Source organism: Hemitrygon akajei, chromosome 7, assembly GCF_048418815.1.
Source record: "Hemitrygon akajei chromosome 7, sHemAka1.3, whole genome shotgun sequence".
In the NCBI taxonomy this organism is placed as follows: domain Eukaryota; kingdom Metazoa; phylum Chordata; class Chondrichthyes; order Myliobatiformes; family Dasyatidae; genus Hemitrygon; species Hemitrygon akajei.
The window spans coordinates 60,824,829-60,847,039 of NC_133130.1; the positions used below are offsets into that span (position 1 = coordinate 60,824,829).

The following is a 22,211-nucleotide window of genomic DNA, read 5'->3' on the forward strand; positions in this document are numbered from 1 at the left end:
TAATTTGTCAGATAAAGCGATTACTATTTGTTGATAATTTTTACACTTGAAATTATTTTAATATTGTCTTAATTGTCATATGTTTAAAAATTAAGCTTACGGAGACAGGAGTGTGTTAGTCGCCTACGCCCTGCAGCCTGTTTGGGAAACCCCGTTGCACGGAGAGAAGGTCCTTTTTCGATGTACGGCCGCTGAGGGAAGGTGCTGGTGAGTAGGAGCTGGTCGTTATGCTATACGTTTGATAACATTAACTGCTTAACCGGAATTTTAAAGCTATTTTCTTTCGTTTGTTGTAGGTGGATTGACTTTCAAAATGCAGATTTTTGTAAAAACCCTAACGGGGAAAACGATAACCCTCGAGGTAAGCGAGCGTGGTGGGGACCGACCGGCGCTGGGCGGCCGACTCCCCGCCTGGTGGGTGAAAATTAAAATAGAAATATTTGTAAACCATTGTTTTAGAACTAACTAAAATTTTAAAAAGTAAGTTGACGATAAACTATCTAGAAAAGTACAGGTTGTCTGTGGGAAGAGAAATTTAACATGTTTCCTAGTTAAAATGAATCCAAAGGCCTCGGTTACTTGCATGGAAGATGCTTCCGTCTATCAGGTGTGGAAAGTCTTTTATTTAGTCGCCCTTTGGACTGTCATCGCTTATTAAGTTAATTTGAGGAAGATGGAACAGAGCATTAATTAATTGGTTTTAGTCCCAACAGCGTATATGAACCCCTAAACAGGTGCTTCATTATTTAATTAAAAATCAGTTGATTGAGAAATTTCAGATTGTAGATTATATTTTACACGTAACAGTACAGCGTGAAATAAGTCACATCCTGTCTCGGCCAAAATGTCGACTGTTTATTCCTGTGCATAGCTGCTACCTGAACAGTTCCTCCAGCATTTTGAGTATGTTAGGCCTGCACTGTTGTGTTGGACTAATGAAGTCAGTAATGAAATGGCTAACTAAACTAATCCTTCCATATTCTGCCATTCTCTGTACAATCGTGCCTACCTGAGCCTCTAATTATTTGCCTCCACTACCATCTCTAACAGTACGTATCAGGTACTCACCACTCTTTTAAAGAAATAACTTGTCTCCACTCATCATAAATGCTTGTTGCCTAGTATTAGTCTCCTCAACCCTTGAGGATACTGGCTATCTGTAGCTCTCAAAATCTCCCACCCGCATTTGCTGTTTTCAGAGAAAACCTGTTTGACCTCTCTATAGCATATGTGCTCTAGTCCAGGAAACATCCGGGGGAAACCTGTCATTGCAGTAATGGTGCCGCCAGAATTTTATGCAATGCTCCACAGGTGTAGCTTAACCAGAATTATAGTTATAAGCTACAATGTAACTTCAATGCCTTGATTAATAAAGGCAAGTGCCCTACAAACCTCTACAGCCACTTTTGGAGAGTTAGGGTCTTGGACCCCAAAATCCCTCCATGTGTCAGCAAGGTTAAGCATCTTTATTTCATTGTACTGTGATGAAATAATCAAATGTGCTTTGACTCTATTAGTAATGTTTTCCATATTCTAATCTATTATAAGTAATAACTCTTCAAAATCAGTTAAACAGTTGTATTTTTGAAATAGTAATGTCATGCTCTATGAAAATATTAGAAAAATGCGCAATGAATATACTAAAAACTTTTTTGTTACAGGTTGAACCCTCGGATACAATTGAAAATGTTAAGGCTAAGATTCAGGACAAGGAAGGTATAATGCAATCTTAATTGTGAATTTAATTTTCATTCTATGAGAAAGTCAGGCTGTTAGTTTCTAGAGCTGTAGTTCAGTACGTTGTGATGGGATGCAGTACACCCCATTCATTTTCAGGTGACCGCTCTAAGTGTATTGATGAGCAAAGTTCAAAAGGTTTTATATTAAAGTCCAGAAATGAAGTAGCATATTAATTTTCCAATGAAGAGACCATATTCTGGATCTCGGGTTGTAAGAAGTGCAAATGAAGCATTGCTTTACCTGGAAAATATATTTTTTTGTCTGGACTTTTGGGAAGGAAAGAGGTGAAAAGATAAGTTGCGTGTCCTGTGGCTGCATACTGTCATGATCTCGTTGAATCAAATATGGGGTGAATGTCTATGTTCTCAGGATAATACTGCATTCTGTCCTTGCCCTCCATTTAAACAACACACACAAAATGCTGGTGGAACACAGCAGGTCAGGCAGCATCTATAAAGAGAAGGACTGTCGATGTCAGGACGAAGGGTCTCGGCCTGAAACGTTGACAGTGCTTCTCCTTATAGATGCTGCTTGACCTGCTGTGTTCCACCAGCATTTTGTGTGTGTTTGAATTTCTAGCATCTGCAGATTTCCTCCTATTTGCCCTCCATTTAATTTGATGTATAGTCACACATTTCAACAAATTTATCCCACTTATCAGATGAATGAGTAGTCTTAATAGTTGGATAGGTAAATTAAACTAGTATTTCTAATATTTTTGAACTATTTTGGTTGCAACATTCTCCACACAATGGTAAGAATTTAAATGGTTGATCTTGCAAGGAAGGGCCAAAGGATTAAAGGAACAACCTTTCACTTTATCTATGGAGGAACATTCTTCATGTCTTTTAAACCAAATTATTTAAGGGACTTGGAGAAATTTAAAAAGTTGCACATCTAATGTGTCGTTTATACACCTATAAAAGAGACAGATTATAGTTTCATTTATATCTAGATAGGGCTATGATAAAAAGAATTTGGTGTGTCTTTTTGTTTACACTTATAGAGAAATTACTTTTAAAGATCTCTTAACTGAATAGATTGCTAGGCTGTATTCATAAGTGAAAATATTGCATCTTCATGGATGACTTGGATATCATCAATTAGTTTCTTTAACCTAAAATTTGAATACAGTGGGATGTTTTTTTTAATGCAGGTATTCCTCCTGATCAACAGCGACTGATCTTTGCTGGGAAACAATTGGAGGATGGCCGTACTCTTTCTGATTATAATATCCAGAAGGTATATTTACTTTTTCAAAGCTTGGTTACACTTTGTGAACTTGCAAATAGTTTATTGCATGTAATTCCTGCAAGATGCCTTGTGTAACAGAACAAATGAAAATTTATTTCCAAAATAATTGCTGTTCAACAGGAATCAACTCTACACCTTGTGTTGAGACTGCGTGGTGGCGCAAAGAAGAGGAAGAAGAAGTCATACACCACCCCAAAGAAGAACCAGCATAAGAGGAAGAAGGTCAAACTTGCTGTCCTTAAATATTACAAGGTAAATACTATACCATTAAGGATTCACTGTTTAATGTATGTAATTACTTTTCCAGAAAGAGTAGATTGTCATTTTAAATGGCATAGTACAGTTGCAATAAAATGTATAATTAGGATGCTGGTAATGCTGTGAATGTTGATTTGCTCTCCAAAAGGAAAAAAATACAGATTTATGCCTCTCGATCCTTCAGAATTGCTGTTTTCTCCCCCCAACTACTCGACTTCTTGTTGACATAAGACTTGGCTCTTGCCTACCTCCAGCAAAGGATTACACCCTAAGCTTCTGATTTATTGGATTCTGAAAATTCATCACTGCATACCCCTTATATAGTGGGTTTTAAAAATAGAACTACAGTGGATTCTGGTAATTTGGGACACATTGGGACCAGTACCTCTGCCCAATTAACTGAAGTTTCAAAGTTAGAAGTAAATTTATTATCAAAGTATATGTCACCATATACAGCCCTGAGATTCATTTTCTTGTAAATGCAAGATCCATAATAGAGTCAATGAAAGACTGCAACAGGACAAAATAAAGAACATGTGCAAAAGATAGCAAACTGCAAGTACCAAAAGAAAGGAAATAATATAGAGAACATGAGATAGAGTCTTTGAAAGTGAGTCTATAGGTTGTAGGAGCCATTCAGTGATTGGTTCAAGAGCAGATGGAGAGGTAATAACTTACTGAAACTGGTGGTCAGTCCTGAGGCTCTGTACCACCTTCCGGATGGCAATTTCATTTGTTGAAGTATAAACAAAATCCAAACTGCTGAGTAACAGATTTAAATGAAATCCAGGACAAAATTAGAACACTACTGATACTCTTACTGCATTCTAAAGTAGTGTATTAGTTTGTAGTAGTTATTGATCATGGAATTCATGGTATCTTTTGATCAGACACCTAGGGTAAAATTTTCAGCTAATCCGTTTTTCAATGGCATCTTGACAAGGATCTGGATTTTTTTCTTAAAGTCAGAAAGGAAAATGATCAAAAATCACTGAACCAAATCCTTTGGCCTAAATGGATAGCACAAGTACACGTAACTGATATTTTAAAACCCCATTCGTTCTAAGCACAGTGTGGTGTCTTAAACAGCCACCCAAATGTATACAACTGATGCTGGTTAGAAACTTCTCAAGTAAACAAAGGGAATCATGGCTATTTTCATGATTAGTTTTCCACTGTATTTACTTAACATCCTATAACCTTTATTGGCATGACCTATTGTTGATAAACGTGCTTGCAGGCTTTATACATGTTACACTGTTTTCCCCATTTCCTATTTGTTTGGAAATTAAGTTTGTTTTCAATTTTTAGGTTGATGAATATGGGAAAATCTACCGTCTACGCCGTGAATGTCCTTCAGAGGAATGTGGTGCTGGTGTGTTCATGGCCAGCCACTTCAACAGGCAATATTGTGGAAAGTGCTGTTTAACATACTGCTTCAACAAGGCTGAAGATGCATAATTGTATTCACTTTAATAAACAATGATAGAAACTTATTTGGGTCTGGCATTCTGGATGGTTAGTTATTAAGAAATTCCATGAGTAGTGACAAAAAAAATGTTCCCCAAATGACCATGCTTTTTAGGGTATTTACCTTAAAGACCAAAGATTCTTTAACTGTAAATGATATGCTGCAGTAGTATACAGTTGGCCCTCCTTATCCGTAGGGGATTGGTTATGGGACCCCCGCGGATATCAAAAAACGCAGATACTCAAGTCCCTTATATAAAATGGCATAGTATTTGCATATAACCTACGCACATCGTCCCATATAATTTAAATCACCTCTAGATTACTTATAATACCTAATACAACATAAATAGTTACACTGTATTTAGGGAATAATGACAAGAAAAAAGTCTACATGTTCAGTACAGATGCATCCATCATCGCTGTTCTGGGAATGCTGATACCTCGGCATCAGCCGATACTGATTCTTCAGTGATCTCAAGTTCTTGAGTCTAGCGTTTTTACATAACTTGCCAGCCACCCCTCACTAGCCTTAAACTTCTTACTCTCGCGGAGGTCCAACTGTAGTTATTTGATCAGCATGGGCCTTTAACTAGCTTTTGATCAACTAAGTGAATCGATTTAAATAGTGTGGGATTTTAATTGCTCAATTTAGGAACTAAATGCTATTTAAATTGATCTTAAATGTTTAAGTGGTTTTAAGTGCATTACAGTTCAATGGTTGAGTAATGTTTTCAACAAAGCAGACATTTAAGAGCCCAAACGAGAGAATCTGCAGGTGCTGGAAATCTAAGCAACACACAAAATGCTAGAGGATCTCAGTAGGCCAGGTGGCATCTATGGAATAGAGTACAGTTGGCGCATTGGGCCTTCGGTTATGAAAGGTCTTGGCTGGAAATGTTGACTGCTCTCTCTAGATGCAACCTGGCCTGCAGAGTTCCTCCAGCATTTTATGTGTGTTATTTGAAAGAACCCATTTTTAAAGTTTTATGATGAGAATTTGATTATTTACAATATTTGCTGCTGTTCATGGATGTATTTAATGTTCTTAGAGGCAAATCAAGGGAAATTTTATCTAATTGGACAAAGATCCTGTGAACATTGGTGGGTTACTAGAGTGAATCAGTGTTGCCTGGGTGCTTCAGCAGTTGCAGCTTTATTTGAAGAAAACTCATGAAATATTGGCTAGTTTGCCAGAAGGCGTGTGGGAGACAACTGGAAGAAGGTTCTGTGGTCTGATGAAACCAAAATTGAGCTTTTTGGCCGTCGGACTGTATGCTATGTTTGGCATGAGGCAGACACTGCAGCATCAAAAAAACCATCCCTACTGTGAAGCATGAGGTTGGCTGCATCATTCTGTGGGGATGCTTCACTGTAGCAAGCTCTGTAAGGCTTGTGAAGGTGGGGGTAAAATGCAGCAAAATACGAGGAAAACCTGATGCATTCTTCAATAGAACTGACACATACAAGCTGGAGGAACTCAAGCAGGTCGGGCAGCATCCATGGAAATGAGCAGTCAACGTTTGCTGCCCGACCTGCTGAGTTTCTCCAGCTTGTATGTGTTGGGAGTGGATTTGGCTTCCAGCAAGACAATGACCCCAAGCATAAAGCCAAAGCTACACAGGGTTGGCTTAAAAGCAAGAAAGTTGATGTCCTGGAGTGGCCAAGGCAGAGTCCAGACCTCAATTAAACTGAAAATTTGTGGCAGGACTTGAAAAGGGCGGTTCGCTCACAATCCTCATGCAATCTGACAGTTTGAGGAGTTTTATACAGAAGAAGGGAAAATTTTCAGAGTCCAGATGTGCAAAGCTGATAGAGACTTACCCACACAGACTCAAGGGTATAATTGCATCTAAATACTGACTTAAAAGGGGCAAATACTGATGCAATCAATTATTGTGTTTTATATTGGTAATCACTTTGTAGAGATCTGTTTTCATTTTGACTTGAGTCAGTTGATCAGTGTCAAAGAAAGCCAAATTAAAACCATTGTGATTCAATGTGTAAAATACGAAAACTTCCAGGGGGAGGGGGTGAATACTTTTTGTAGGTACTCTATATGTAAATATTGAATAGGTTAGGGCTTTATTCCTTGAAACATAGAAAACAAATTTGATAGAGATGTACAAAATTATGCAGAGTATAGATGGGATAAGTGCAAGCAAGCTTTTTCCACAGTGGTTGAATGGAACTACAACCAGAGATCATGGGTTAAAGGTGAAAGATGAAAAGTTTGAGAGGAAACTAATTCACTCAGGCTGCTAACACAAGTGGTACATGTGAGCTCAATTTCAACATTAAGTGAAGTTTGGATAGGTAAATAGATGGTAGAGTATGGGGAGCTATGGTCCCGGTGCAGGAAGTTTAAATGGTTTCAGCATGAACTTGATGGGCCAAAGGGACTGTTTATGTGCTGTACTTCTCTGTGAGTCAAAATTGAAATCACAGAACTGCTATTCATTCAAAACATGTCCCTGATTGTTTAATTCTATCTGCTTTACTCACCAATGCTGGTGCTGGTTCAGACATCTCTTGCTGTTTATAATCACGCCACTCAGCAACTTTTGGATGCTAGGCCTCTTATCCACACATTAGTAGTGTTGCTTTCCATGATGATGTTGACCTCACCATTTCCCATAAAGACAATTTTAGAAAACCAGTTAATGGCATTGGCACGATTTCTACTGCTAGGACAACTAAATGGTAAACAACATCACTGCTGACCCATCTGGGCTTTAACAATTTAATGTTTAATGGCTCTTGTGTATTTAAAGTAAAATTTACATTCAGCCTGCTCAATCAACTTTTAATAACTAATCTGAGGAGAAAGTTCAAAGTAAATTTATTAACAAAGTACATGTCACCATATACAATCCTAAGATTTATTTCAAGATGTCAAACAAGCTTAACATTTTAAAGTGTAAAGAAACGGGTGGTTATTTTCTCAAGAAAGCAAATCTGGAAGCAGGAATTAATTGTTCTCTGCCATCCTCTAGCATTTTATGTATTGATTCCTCAATTTCAGATAAAACATGCCAAACTAATCAATTAGTATGGAAAGGATAATATGCATCTGTTATACATTAATGCTTTTTAGAGATTAGTCAGTCATGAGGTTTTTATTTATTGCACTAATTGTATATTAAAAGTATGCAAATTACAGACCTGCATCCACTGGAACTGTAGAATATAGCCCACCAATACTATTTCCAGATCTAGACTTGGAGCTGTTTCTGAACTTAAGGGAAGAAGAAATAGAGCAAATAATGGCTCCTGCAACAAAGTAAGGGGGTCCTGCATTTTGTCAGCCTCCCCAGTGCTTTCATACATCTTTGATAAAATGTTTTAGGAAATTTATCTTTCAAAGAACTTGACACTGTCCCAAGGATTCATAGCCCCATTTTGTTGGCGTTTCAAGAAAATTGACATCCAATTGCTAACCTTTTAATACGCTTAACTCTGGCCACTATAGTGAGCTGGTAAATGGCACAGAAACAGATGTAAGTGGCAAGGACTGAGACCAAGAGCAAGGAACAACCCGAGGTTTGATTGATTTAAGCACTGGGCTGAATTGGAAAGGTCAGGTATGGGCCAAATTGAGGCGGAGGGGCCCAAGCGCATATCGAGGTGGCAGGACTCATGTCCAAGAGCAAGGAACGACCTGAAGTTTGGATGATTTAAACTCGGTGTTGGGATGGGCTGGTTTAGCTCACTGCTCTGCAAGATTTACTCATCTCCACACGGAATTGTATCCTGCAACTAATGGGCTCCTGAATCGGCTGCAGTGATACTGGCTTTGTAGTTGTGGATTCACTTTTGTGAACTTAAGTTCTGAATGTTATTTGCTTATTTTTATTTGCACAATTTATTTTTGAACCAGGTACTAGGGTTCAAAAATTACATGGGGCTGGAGGGGCTGTAAACATAGAATGTTTACTTCAGTCACAGAAGTATATACAAATTGTTGCAGTAGACCTCTTGGCCCCCAGAGTTTGCATCTCTTAAATAGTACAGCTAATCTGTAATCTTAATCCTATTTTCTCATCTAACCTGGTAATCTTTCATTCCCTTGCTTATCAAGAACCTAACTTTGTTTTAAAAAAACATTCAAAGACTGATTTCTCTGCCCTTTGAGGAAGAGTGTTCCATAGGTTCATGACCCTCAAAGAGAAAAAAAAATTAAGAACGTGGTATGAAAGCTGAATTCTGAAATACAAATGCTAGAAATACTGAAAATCCAAAATTTAGGATCAAAATGTTAATAGATAAATATTTTGTGCAATCACGAGAAAATCAGCAGATGTGGAAATCCAAGCAATATACACAAGATGCTGGAGTACCTCAGCAGGCCAGACAGCATCTATGGAGAAAAGTAAATACTCGACGTTTTGGGTCAAGACTTCATCAGGGCTGGCCCAAAAATATTTTGTGCAGTAATGATTTCCCAAGAACTATTTAATATTATTTTCATATACTCATTTTAGATACTGTACTGAAATCTATTTTAAAGTTACAATTTTTTTAAATTAACAGGAGGCTTGATTTGAATCTATTCCCACCCCAACTTTCACTTTCAAGTTCAGGGATCGACAAAAACCTTCAATTATAACTCTCTCTTTCTGTTGCCATTCCAATCAATGCCTTTTCTTAGTGCAAATCTTTGTGATTCCCATGGTCAAAATGCTGACAATAGATACCTGTATACAAAACAAATGGAGACCAAGATGCAGCTTAGCTCTCGTGTAGAAGATTTTTATCTTCAAAAACTGAATTATCATGAGCCAGATTCTTTACATTAAAAATTGCAGCTGTTGGCAACCCACGGTTAAGAGCACAGCTCTAATAAAAAATTATACCATATACAGTATCAGATATATTAGCATATTGCACAATCTGCTTTTGCCATATTTACAATAATTGATCAAAATAAAATAAGTGCATTACTTAAAGTATTTTAAATTGTGATTTGAAATCTGAGCCATAGACTGATTTTGTTATTTAATATTCATAGACCTTTTTGGGGTTGTATGTTCAAAAATCTGTACTGCTTCACTAAAACAATAAATTAATTCCTTACATAAAGTTTAATAATACTTCTATGAGAAGTAATAAAAGATATATGAACAGATTTTTTAGCAGTTTGCATTCTAAAGAAAAGTTCAAATAAAAAAACATCTATCATCTGTTTAATCTATTTTACTTTACATAATTTACAATGGTAGTGCCATTTAATTTTATTCAAAATAACAGGTTCCTGGCAATAACGAGGATTAAAATCCTGGATCCCAAGAGATATTTTGAGGAACCTCCTTTTCTTCATAACAAATAATTTCATCACCAAGCTTTATATCAATATCATTATCCAAGCTGAGGCCACATTCCATGCCAGTCTTCACAACAGAAACATCATCCTTCAGATGTCTGAGAGAAGTGAGGGAACCTGAACAGGGAAAGGAAAAATAATCATTTTACTGACTTTACTAGTTACAAACACTCTCCCTACATAAACATTTAATAATATACATTTTCCCCTAATTTGTTGGCTTCTCTTTGGCTATTCCAATGGATGTCCCACCACAACAGCAATAACCTTCCTTCATCCCCACAGCAGATAAGTAATTTGCCTCCTAGCACAAGAAATAATTTGCAAATTAGAAAAGGGCAAAAGACATACTGTGGACAAATTATCTGACAAATGGATATTTTGCATAAGTCTATTTAAATATTTGATACTTAAACTGCTCTTAGAAATTAATTTTAATGGCTTTGTATGCAATGGTATATAAAAAACACATACACACACACACACAATAAACAGGCCTGCACAAGAACAAAACATACCTTTCCACAAAATATGGCCATCACGTATTAGCTTAAATTTCATCTTTTTGTGCAATTGACCCTTGTGAACTCTGCAACCTGCTACTGGAACCTCCTTTTTTCCTACTGTAACATGAAAAATTGCTAACACCGATGCCTCTCCTGAAAGCAAAACAGTTTTGGTAGAACCAGATCAGAAATGTATCCAAGAACAAAACAGGTAAGTTTAGAAGATTGTTGAATAAACTTTCCTTGGGCTTCCAGCTGAGTACAGGTATCGATACCCATACCCGATTGGAAGCCAAAGAAGAGTTTATTCGTCACATGCTAGCAAAGCACTAGATCCTTTTAGAAAATTGTATTCAATGTTAAATTATATAAAACCCAAAGCATACCTATTACGTTTTCTTCAAGTACTGGGGGTAATTTGGCACTCAGTTCATCCTTAAGGTCATCAATGAGCTGATAGATAACCTTATACAATTTGATTTTTACTCCTTTCTTGTTAGCCATCTGTTGTACCACTTTGTTGGCCTTTACATTAAAGCCATATACCAAACCTATAAATTCAATAAAAGAGTGCCATTAATTTACATGCCAAAATCCACACACTGTTCATGGTTAATTATACAATCTTCCTGAATGTGGCTTCCACACCACTATTTTTACTAAAGCTCTTGACTGCATCTCATTCACCTCCCCCACCCCTGCTCTCCTCCAGGACAGAACAAGGAAAGAGTTCCCCTGGTCCTCACCTTCCACCTTAACATCCTTTGCATTCAAGAGATCATTCGCTATAATTTCCACAACTCCACATAGCTTCCCCTTGCCTCCTTTTTCATCACTTTGCAGGGAGTATTCTCTTCATGACTTCCTGGTCCACTCTTCTCATCAACCACCCCAAAACGTTGGAGGAATTCACCAGGCCAGGCAGCGTCTATGGAAAAGAATATAGTCACCATTTTGGGTCGAGATCTTGAGGGGACTATACTCTTTTCCATAGATGCTGCCTGGCCTACTGAGTTCCTCCGGCATTTTGCGTGTGTTGCTTGGATTCCAGTATCTGCCCATTTTCTCTTGTTTGTCATTGGACCCCTATTCCTAAGGCACTTTCCTTGCAGTTGCAGAAAATGCTTCACTTTCACTTCTTTCCTTCTCACCAACCAGAGCACCAAACAGCCTTTACAGAAGCAGCAGAAATTCACCTGCACTCTTTCCACTTTAGTGAACTGCAGAGTGTTCATAGTTATGTTATTTTTCATTTATATTTTTGGTTTACTTTTTCTAAGCACTAATGTACTTGTAACATTTTCCCAATAAAGAATGTGATTATCATTTCTATGTAAAAATTGACTACTCTGGGAATTCAACTGTGCATTTCACTTCAATTACATGTTTCCTGAGCCACCTGATGACTAAAGTTATCACTACAACAGCACTACTTAAAGGAGAACTCCCTGAGCAGGTTCCAGCTTAGCACAGAGAACCTTTAACTTAATCACTTACCAGCTCTTATTCAGAGGTGCCCTTGCCAAGTTTATGACCCCACATCTACCAATATGCAAACCTTCCAGGCCTGATGCATGACCCTGGCACCCCACAAGCATATCCTGAATGGCCTTTAGCCACAACTGCACCAGACTCAAATCCATAATCCTTGCCTCAGCTGTTTTATCTTTCTTCCTTCTCCTCAACAGTGAAGCATGAGGAAGGAACTGTGTAAAAATCTTACACTGGCATCAAGTGCCTTTGAATAGATTTAACAAATTTATTAAATTTAATGATTAGCTGAGTAAAACATAAACCCTAATACTCTTGACATTTTACAGACATAAATTTAAAATGCAGTACATTTATTTAAGACCAAAACTAAAATCTTACCTGAAAAAGTCTCAGCTGAGACTATATCATTTTCACCAACATCTCCAACACCAAAATGAATCACTTGCAGTTTACACTGTTCATCAGCATCATAAGCATCTAAGATGTTTAGAATAGCTTCCACAGAGCCATCAACATCACCTTCAGGAAGGAAAGTAATTTTTAAATATTTTAACTGCTGTCTGTCTAGTTACAAGATTGGCATTTATAATAAAATACTTTATTTTCACAACAAAAGCACAAACAATCCACTATTAGAAAGCCAAATGAGTTAATAATTTGAAACAATCATGAAGTCCAGTAGAAAAGTCTACTGGGAAATGTAACAACATGCAGAGATTAGACTAATCAAGAATCCAATAAAACTGTATTGTACCAGTGGACCACATTATTGCTAGACATTTTGCTTGTGCTTTCAAGGCAGCAATTTCTATCTATCCATAACTGAAAGAGTACCAATGAGCCACCCTTTTTGAACTGCCGCTGCCTGTCACTGGCTCAGTTAGAAGAAACTGAGTTATGCTGATCAGAAAAACCTACACATATTTGCAGTGGGCATTCGTCAAGTTCCACTGAGTTTATGAAACAGCTACATTAAATAAATTTGGATAAGAAGCAAAAAAGTTGGACATTCTCTCTGGCAATATAAATGAGGATGTTAGTTTAAAAAAACCATCAGCACCTGAACAGCTCAGCAATATTCACTACTCGGGATTATACAAACATTTAAGAAATTTGGTTAAGTTATCACAGGACATTTGGGGAAAATGTACAGAATGGTAACTAGCTTAATTACTGGGTCAAAATTGTTAACAATACACTAGAGCTGCAGTACAGGATTGCACTTCCGTGAGTGAAGCCCACCAGCTATATTGCATTTACCTTTTACTATTATTGGAAGTGTAAATTTGTCCAATTCACTCTTCTCTTTCGGCCTTGTTACCATTAGACGTTTATTGGCCTTGTACATTGCAGATTTTCTCTGTCTCCAATTCAGGCTACTAAAGCTCTCTCGATCTTTCTTGTATGCCTCTAGGTGTTCCTTTTGTTTTGCTTCAATCACCTCAAGGTCTTGTTTGAATTTTTCCTGTGCTTCGACATAGTTCCTCCATTCTAAAACCTCTCTGGCTCTTTGCTGTGCAGTCAAGCAAAACAATCAGAAAAGATCAAATTCATCAAGTTGTCATCAGAACACAGTTCAAAAGACATATAGAACAACAATGCCTACTCTGATGAATCATGTTATCATGAAGGTCAACATATTAGAAGAACCTAGTCTCTCTCTTACTCTAATTGTTTTGCAATAATTTTTATTCTAAAACTTCAAGACTAATATGTGTTAATAGGAACAAAAGAAATAAAAGTCAGAATTGGTCACAAGGCCCTTCAAGCTTGCTCTTTCTGATCTGCTACCTCAATTAGTACTGCCTTCAAATCCACTGACTTCATCAGACATACATCTGACAATTTGTTTTGAATTAACATAATAACTCAGTTTCGACAGTCATCCATATTGGAGAATTCCACTGTATGAATAAACGTCTCCTCATCACAGTCCTAAATGGTCTATCCCTTATTCTCAAGCTACGAGCCTGGACTGAGACACCTCCTTGCATCTAGTCTGTCAAAGATTTTTGTAATTTTTGATGAGATCTCTTCTCATTCTTCTAACCTTCAAAGAATAAGTTCCCAGTAAACATACACGAAATGCTGGAGGATCTCAGAAGAATAAAGAGTTGACATTTTGGGCCAAGTCCCTTCATCATGAGTCCTGATGAAGGTCCAAAATATTGACTATTTATTCCTCTCCATAGATGCTGCCTGATCTGCTGGATTCCTCCAGCATATTGTGTATGTTACTCTGGATTTCCAGCATCTAGTGTTTAGTACCAGTAAACACATTCTCTCCTCGTATGGTAAACCACTCATTCCTGTAACCAATCTAGTGAATCTTTACTGAACTCACTTATAAGGCAAGTTAAGGTCTACTACCACGAAGGTGACCACAATGATTAGATTAATTGCAGGCTTTGTGTTCTCTCATTTTGACATTCTCATTTATGTCAACATTTGCTCACATAATTAATGCACTATTTACTTTGAACCAAAGGTGCTATGAAAGATGCAAGTTTTCATTGTAGCTATTAATTTGAGAACAACGAAGTATATAATGATAACCATAACTGAGAAAAGACACTAGATTCCTTACCTCTGATTCCACTTCAAGTATTTCATCTCCTGCAGATGGAAGTTCTTTCCAACCTACTATTTCAACTGGAGTACTTGGTCCAGCAGAATTCATTGGTTTGTTATTTTCATCAAACATTAATCGTACTTTAGCCCAGCTCTTTCCTGCCACCAGGACACAACCTTTCATCAATGTTCCACGCTGGATAATAGCTGTGGTAACTGGTCTATAAAATTAAGTAGAATTTAGTCCAGTTTAATTCATGCTCAATAATTAAGACAACATAAGATTTTAATTTCCAGGAATTTTCTACTGTTACATTCCAGGAACCATGGAAGTTAATTTCCATTCTGAAACAGTTCATGAATAATAATGGTAACAGCCAAATATATGCTTGTAGCTCCACTGAATGAGGAATAAATATCAGCTGTGGAACCAGCAAGAAATCATCTGTATTTATCCCAGTGAGTTAATTAACTGGGTAATGCTTTAACACCATAAGTTAAAAAGAAAACTTTCAACAATGCAGTATTCCCTCAAGTATAATGTAGATTTTTCACAACACAATGATTTGTTGACTCAAAGGCAACAAATGAGTGATTATTTATTCAAAAACTTTCTCAAATCCTCCACTGCAATAATTGGTGTCCATTGAGCAAAGGATAATCCAAGTGGTCGTCTAACCTCAAAATGTAGCCATTGCTATGACCTGTTAGTCACTAATGAAATGGCATTGCAATTCATTTTTGCTAATTCTAATGATACAATTGTAATGGAGGACTTCAATATGCAAGGGGATTGGGAAAATCAGGTTGGTGTCGAATCACAAGAGAGGGAATTTGTTGAATGCCTACAAGATGGCTTTTTAGGACAGCTTGTGCTTGAGCCTATTCGGGGAAAGGCTGTCTTAGATTGGAAGTTGTGTAATAACCCAGATCTTATTAGGGAACTCAATGTAAAGGAACCCTCGAGGCGGTGATCATAATATGATTGAATTCATACTGCAATTTGATAGGGAGAAGCATAATTCACCTGTATCAGTATCGCAATGGAATAAAGGGAATTACAGAGGCATGAGAGAGGAGCCAGCCCAGATGGATTGGAGAGGGATACTGGAGGGGATGATGGCAGAACAGTGATGGCTGAAGTTTCTGGAAACAGTTCACAAGGCGCAGGATAAATATGTCTCACAGAAGTAGTAGTTCTCAAATGGCAAGGCTAGGCAACTGTGGCTGACATGGGAAGTTAAGGACTGCATAAAAGCCAAGGAAAGGGCATATAAGGTAGCTAAAGTGAGTGGGAAGTTGGATGATTGGGAAGCTTTTAAAATCCAACAAAAGGCAACTAAAAAAGCTACAAGAAGGGAAAAGATTAAATAGGAGGGGAAACTAGCCAATAATATAAAACAGGATGCCATAAGTTTTTTCAGTTATATAAATAATGAAAGGGCGGTGAGAGCTGATATTGAACCACTGAGAAATGATACTGATGTGGTAGTAATGGAGGAACAAAGAAACGGCAGATGAACTTAATGGACACTTCAGTCTTCACTGTGGAAAACACTAGCAGTGTTCCAGAGGTCCTTAAGTGTCACAAAGCAGAAGTGAGTGTCATTGCTATAAGACTTTAAGGTGGATAAGTCACCTGGACCAGAGTCCTGAGAGAGGTTGCTGAAGAGATAACAGATGCATTGGTCATGATCTTTCAAGAATCACTTGATTCTGGCATGGTCCCGGATGACTGGAAAATTGCAAATGTCACTTGTTATGCCGTTGGCCCCCTCCTTTGTGAAAATCGCAAGAACTCTAGTTAAGGGGGGTCAACTGACCCAAGAGAGAGAGACGTGCGAAAGACCACGTTCTCCCAAGAAGCAGAATAAAAGTGACTTTGACTATTGTCTCATGGAGACCACCTGAAAAGCCCTCGGGCAAAGTGGGCTGGTTGAGAGAGAGATCGCATTACCTGCAACTTGATTGACACCTGCGATCCCGTGAAGAAGTATAAAGGCGGGTCTGAGGGGAGGACCCTCAGATGCACCAAGGAAACACACGAAGGAGAAACGCTAGAAATCCTGCGACAGCGTTTTAATAGCTACAGCCGGTGGTGGGGTTCGTGTGCGTCCTTCCCTTGCCTGGGATTGGCGACTTCACCACGGAAGACGGCCTAGCTACAGGGGAAGCCACAGATGAGAGTCCATTCCCCCAACGAGACTTCCGACTACCTCCTACAGGTTGGAAAACCTGTCGGGTAAATGCTTCATGTTCTCTGTCTTTCTAACTAAAAGTGCACCAACGCGACACTTCCGCCGGCAACTAAGTGAAACTGCCGTGATCTTAAAGACTTTTAGATATCCAGTGAACGATATAAAATCTACATTACCCCTAGACGACGATCGAGCTTGTGTTTTGAATGATTATTATTACACCGGTGTTTTAGATTGAGTTTTGATGATCTGAATGTTTTGTATTAATCATACGTTTGTGCCCTTGTTGAATAAAACGGTTGAAAATAGTAGCATCCGACTCAGCTGATCCATCTATCTTTGCTGGTAAGTTACCTGGTTACGGGGTTTTCGTAACACACTCCACTCTTTAAGGGAGGAAGACAAAAAAAAAGGAAATTACAGGCCAGTTAGCCTAACCACAGAGGTTGGGAAAGTGCTGGAATCTATTATTAAGGACGAAGTTTCAGGGTACTTGGAGACTAATGATAAAATAGGTCAAAGTCAGCATGGTTTCTGTAAAGGAAAATCTTGTCTAATCTGTTAAGAGTTATTCGAGGAAGTAACAAGCAGGGTGGACAAATGAGAGGCAGTGGATGTCATTTACTTGGATTTCTAGAAGGCATTTGATAAGGTGCCACACATGAGGCTGCTGAACAAGATAAAATCCTATGATATTACAGGAAAGATACTGGCGTTGATAGAGGAATGACTGACAGCCGGGAGGCAGTGAGTGGGAATAAAGGGAACCTTTTCTAGTTAGCTGCCAGTGACTAGTGGTGTTCCTCAGGTGTCAGTATTAGGACTGCTACTTTTCACATTGTTTGTCAATGATTTGGATAATGGATTTGATGGCTTTGTGGCAGTTTGTGGATGATATGAAGATAGGTGGAGGGGTAGGTAGTGCTGAGGAAGCAATGGGAGGAATGGGCAAAAAAGTGGCAGATGGAATACAGTGTTGGGAAATGTACGATAATGCATTTTGGTAAAAAGAATAATAGTGTGGACTATTATCTAAATGGGGAGAAGTTTCAAACATCAGAGGTGCAGAGGGTTTTAGTCCTCGTGCAAGATTCCCAGAAGGTTAATTTACAGGTTGTGTCTGTGGTAAAGAAAGCAAATGCATTATTGGTATTTATTTCAAGGGGAATAGAATATAAACGCAAGGAGATAATGCAGAGGTTTTATAAGACATTAGTCAAGCCACACTTTAGAGTATTGTCAACAGTTTTATTCCCCATTTCTCAGAAAGGATGCATTGTCATTGGACAGAGTCCAGAGGAGGGTCACAAGGATGATTTTGTGAATGAAGGGATTAACAAATGAGGAGTGTTTGGCAGCTTTGGGTCTGTAATCACTGGAATTTAGAAGAATTGGGGGGGGAGGGGGCATCTCATTGAAACCTACCAAATGTTGAAAGGACTAGATAGGGTGGATGTGGAGAGGATGTTTCTTATGATGGGGATATCCAGAACCAGAGGGCACATGCTCAAAATTAAGGGGCAACCTTTTAGAACAGAAGTAGGGAGAATTTTTTTAGCCAGAGAGCAGTGAATCTGTGGAATGCTCTGCGACAGACTGCGGTGGAGGCCAAATCCATACATATATTTAAGGCAGAAATTGATAGTTTCCTGATCGGTCAGGGCATCAGATTTGTCAAGAAGGTAGGTGTATGGGGTTGAGTGGGATTCAGGATTGGTCAGGATAGAATGGCAGAGTAGACTTGATGGACTGAATGGCCTAATTCTGCTCCTATGTCTCATGGAGTATTTATAGTCATAGAGTCAGCAGCTTAGAAACAGTACTAATCCCATTTACCAACATTTGAACATAGTCTTCCAAACCTTGACAATTCAAGTATTCATGTAGATGTTTCTTGAATGTTGCAAGAGTACTTGTGCCCACACCCATGCAAGCAATACATTACAGATTCCAATTTGCCTTTATCTTGCACTTATGTCTATGAATATTACATTTCTATACAATGAGGAAGAATTATCTGCTATCCACTCTTTTCTCAAATCTGTATGTACCTTTATCAATTACCCCATGAAAATAAGAGGGCTGATTTATTTTTTATATTCTCCAAGTCAATGCTTATCAACAACAGTTTAGTGAGTGTGATTTTTCAACATTTTAGACAGAACCAGCATTCTTACTTATGAAATGCACTATTTAGCTCTAACTTACACCATTGCTAAAAGATCTCCTAAAGCAGTAGTACTTGTACCTTTCAATGCAACCATTCAATCTGAGCAGTCCTAATTTGGTTTCTGTTTTCTGATCGACAATTACTGTAACTAATTCCTATTTCTAATCTGGATGAATGATGGACGAGAACCTGACTACTATGGCAAGTCCCTTGTGGATACTTAAATATTCAAATACTTAACAAGCACACACATTAAGCTTTGCTAAGAAAACCAGCTTTGAATTAAATAGCAATTCATTCCTGGCTTCCTGACAACACACACAAAATGCTGGTGGAATGCAGCAGGCCAGGCAGCATCTATAGGAAGAGGTATAGCCTCGGCCCGAAACGTCGACTGTACTTCTTCCAATAGATGCTGCCTGGCCTGCTGTGTTCCACCAGCGTTTTGTGTGTGTTGCTTGAATTTCCAGCATCTGCAGATTTCCTCATGCCTGGCTTCCTGACTCTGCTTTCAAAGAAACTTAAAATAATTTTCTCTCCAATTTCAGCACGTACTCCTTAGTATAGGCAAGCTATCTTCTTGGAAACTAACTCACATACATCTCCTAAATATCACTAGTTAACTTTAGTAAATTAATAGAGAAGCACTGGTTTGTTTGATGTATACAATGTATTTCAGGAAATAATTTAAATAGGAATTGTGATTTGATAGCAGTGATGTACAAAGCTATTTTTCCTGTACTAAGATTTATTACAACATATGTATTTTGAACGTAGACACTAGAATTTAGTTGGAAGTTCTGAATCTTCTTTGAAAATACATTCCATATATGAATTCCAATAATGTAATAGTAACAATTTACTTACCCTTTTCCTTTATCATTCCGACATTCAATAATGATACCCTCAACAGGTCCTGTATGATCTGCTTTCAACTCCAGCACTTCAGATAGAGCAACAGTAGCTTCAGCTAAAGCCATCAAATTGTCTCCCTAAACAAATTCAGAACATTAACAAACATCAGTCTTATTACAGTTCCAAACCATAGAGAATTCCAGAAAACCGAATGTTTCTATTATACCTTTTAAAGGGAGTCAATCAGAGGTGAGCATGAGGGCAAGCAAGCACATTTATGACAATGACCAAACCCAACCCCGCCATTCTCTAACTGCGATAATCATTATGTACATAAAGAACATACAGATGCATATTAACGTTCATGTTGAACTTACGCTTCCAAGATCATTTAAATTTTAATCTCTGTGCATTTTCCTGCCACTTATACTTTGTTTCACACATGTAAACTTTCTTTTTCTAGAATTGAATGTATGTAATCTTGTGACCATGGAAAAAGATTGTTTCAGTACATACATAACAATAATTAAATAACTACCAAGTAAATGTTATTTGTTCCGTAACTTTAGAATATTTCACTAATTATGGCCTAATTTAATTATGAGATTAAGTAACATTTGCTTCAAAACGACCCAGAAAGACAATTATTAAGCAGATGGGGATTTCAACCACAGAAGCTGAAAGATGCCATTAAAAAGTTACCTTAAGAGCAGATACATTTATCGACTGAACATCACCACCATAGTCCTCACAAACTACATCATAGGCTAACAATTCCTTCTTTACACTTTCATGATCTGCCTCTGATTTGTCACATTTATTTATTGCCAGTATTATTGGAACTGTAATAAAACAATTAAAATTATTAGGTAATTTACATGAGTGTAAAATATTCAGAATTACTTGAAAGCTTGTTGACAAAATATTCTCATTACAGCAATTGCCGAACAATTTCTATGGTCAAATAAACTCTTCTCAGGTTTGCAGCCAGATACAGCTATCGATTACAACCAACGTTTTGATGATAAACTCTGCCACCTTCTTCAGGGATGATGCTTGGGGATGTCTAGATCCAATTTCTATGGTCTGTTCCTTGTGTGAGTTGACTGAACAAGTTGACTATTTTATAGAATGCTAGTCAACTGCAGAAGGCCGATTCAGTCAGGAAAATCATTGAAAAATTACAGCTTTTTCATTCACAGCAAATTAATACATATGCCAGGTTTAACTTTAGCTGAAGGTGTAGCAGAGCGTATACTGTGCTCGAGAAAGGATCAACGGTTTGTTCTGGTAGGAGGAGGAGTTAATATTAACACAAAAGTAAACAGATGTATTAGTCTCATTATTACTAGATATGCTCCATTCCATACATAGAAAAAGGGGACATGAATTTTTGTGTCATTGAGTTCCCACCATTTTATTTCTAGGACACCACTCTGTCTTTTCCTGTTGACAAGGACAACCCCCACCCCCCACCCCCACACCCAATGATGCAAAAGCTGCAGAATCTTCATGTTACAATTGTCAGATTCAGGAGAAAGGTGACCCACCTACATATCATCTGATATTCTGCGTGACAATGGCTCTGTTAGAATTTCTCCATTTCCAGGCCGTTCCATCAAATTTAATTTTGGGAAGGAGGTGAAAGACAGCTTTACAGGTTTGGGAGACAATGGGACTGCGGAGCGAAGACCTTCAGAACTGGTTTGGGATCAGATGGGTTCATGAATAGTGGCAGTGAAATGAGGTAATAGGGAAAAAAGGACCAACATTTGGGCCTTTACATTCCTATCAGGATGTATCTAGCCATTCAGAAAATGTTATTATATTGTTGTATGCAAATTGAATGTTGTATTTCCCGCATTACAATGTGACAAAGATTAGAACATCTGCTTTGCTGATTGCAGTATAAATACTGGCCACATAGATCCCTTTCCTCTTCAAAAAATGGTACCAGGAAATTTTATCTTAAATCTACTTGTGATTTTTAAATTTATAGTTTCATCTGACCCATGTTCAACAGTGCAACAATCCATCACTACTCAATTCTTTTGACCCTATTTCTAAGTACAACTTTAAAAGGAACACCAACTCAATTAGACAGTAATGTCAGCTTCTTCCTCAGAACAAACAATAATAGAAGGTAGAGCGGTGGATGTGATGTATTTAGATTTCAGGAAGGCATTTAACAAACAGTAAGGAGGCATGGGATCCAGGAAACTCGGCTGTATGGATTCAGAATTGACTTGCTCACAAAAGGCAAAGGGTTGTACTAGATGAAACATATACTGCCTGGACGTTCGTAACCAATGACTCAGAGTGGATGTGGTACGGATGTTTCCTATAGTGGGGGTGTCTAGGACCAGAGGGCA

General features: G+C 37.9%; 3 protein-coding genes across 4 annotated transcripts in view; 1 reads left to right on the plus strand and 2 right to left on the minus strand.

The window, feature by feature from the left end:
• The window catches only part of LOC140730495 (clathrin heavy chain linker domain-containing protein 1-like), a 408,057-nt gene extending 400,633 nt beyond the window's left edge, over window positions 1–7,424 (minus strand). The window contains exon 1 of the mRNA XM_073051014.1: window positions 7,228–7,424. Within this exon, the coding sequence (XP_072907115.1) occupies window positions 7,228–7,251 (24 nt within the window). The 5' untranslated portion in view covers window positions 7,252–7,424. The remainder of the gene's footprint in view (window positions 1–7,227) is intronic.
• Window positions 118–4,748, plus strand: rps27a (ribosomal protein S27a). Its single transcript, XM_073051023.1, has 6 exons — window positions 118–207; window positions 297–361; window positions 1,662–1,716; window positions 2,897–2,982; window positions 3,115–3,246; window positions 4,564–4,748. The coding sequence occupies exons 2-6, from the start codon at window positions 314–316 to the stop codon at window positions 4,711–4,713; spliced, it is 471 nt and encodes a 156-aa protein (XP_072907124.1). The 5' UTR covers window positions 118–207; window positions 297–313; the 3' UTR covers window positions 4,714–4,748.
• A 2,034-nt stretch (window positions 7,425–9,458) lies between the features above and the next one.
• mtif2 (mitochondrial translational initiation factor 2) overlaps window positions 9,459–22,211 on the minus strand; it is a 29,798-nt gene continuing 17,045 nt past the window's right edge. For both annotated transcript variants that reach the window (XM_073051010.1, XM_073051008.1), the window contains 8 exons: window positions 20,542–20,681; window positions 19,852–19,976; window positions 14,633–14,837; window positions 13,306–13,558; window positions 12,424–12,564; window positions 10,938–11,102; window positions 10,564–10,704; window positions 9,459–10,162 (listed from right to left, as the gene is read on the minus strand). In XM_073051010.1, the coding sequence (XP_072907111.1) occupies window positions 9,993–10,162; window positions 10,564–10,704; window positions 10,938–11,102; window positions 12,424–12,564; window positions 13,306–13,558; window positions 14,633–14,837; window positions 19,852–19,976; window positions 20,542–20,681 (1,340 nt within the window). In that variant the 3' untranslated portion in view covers window positions 9,459–9,992. The remainder of the gene's footprint in view (window positions 10,163–10,563; window positions 10,705–10,937; window positions 11,103–12,423; window positions 12,565–13,305; window positions 13,559–14,632; window positions 14,838–19,851; window positions 19,977–20,541; window positions 20,682–22,211) is intronic.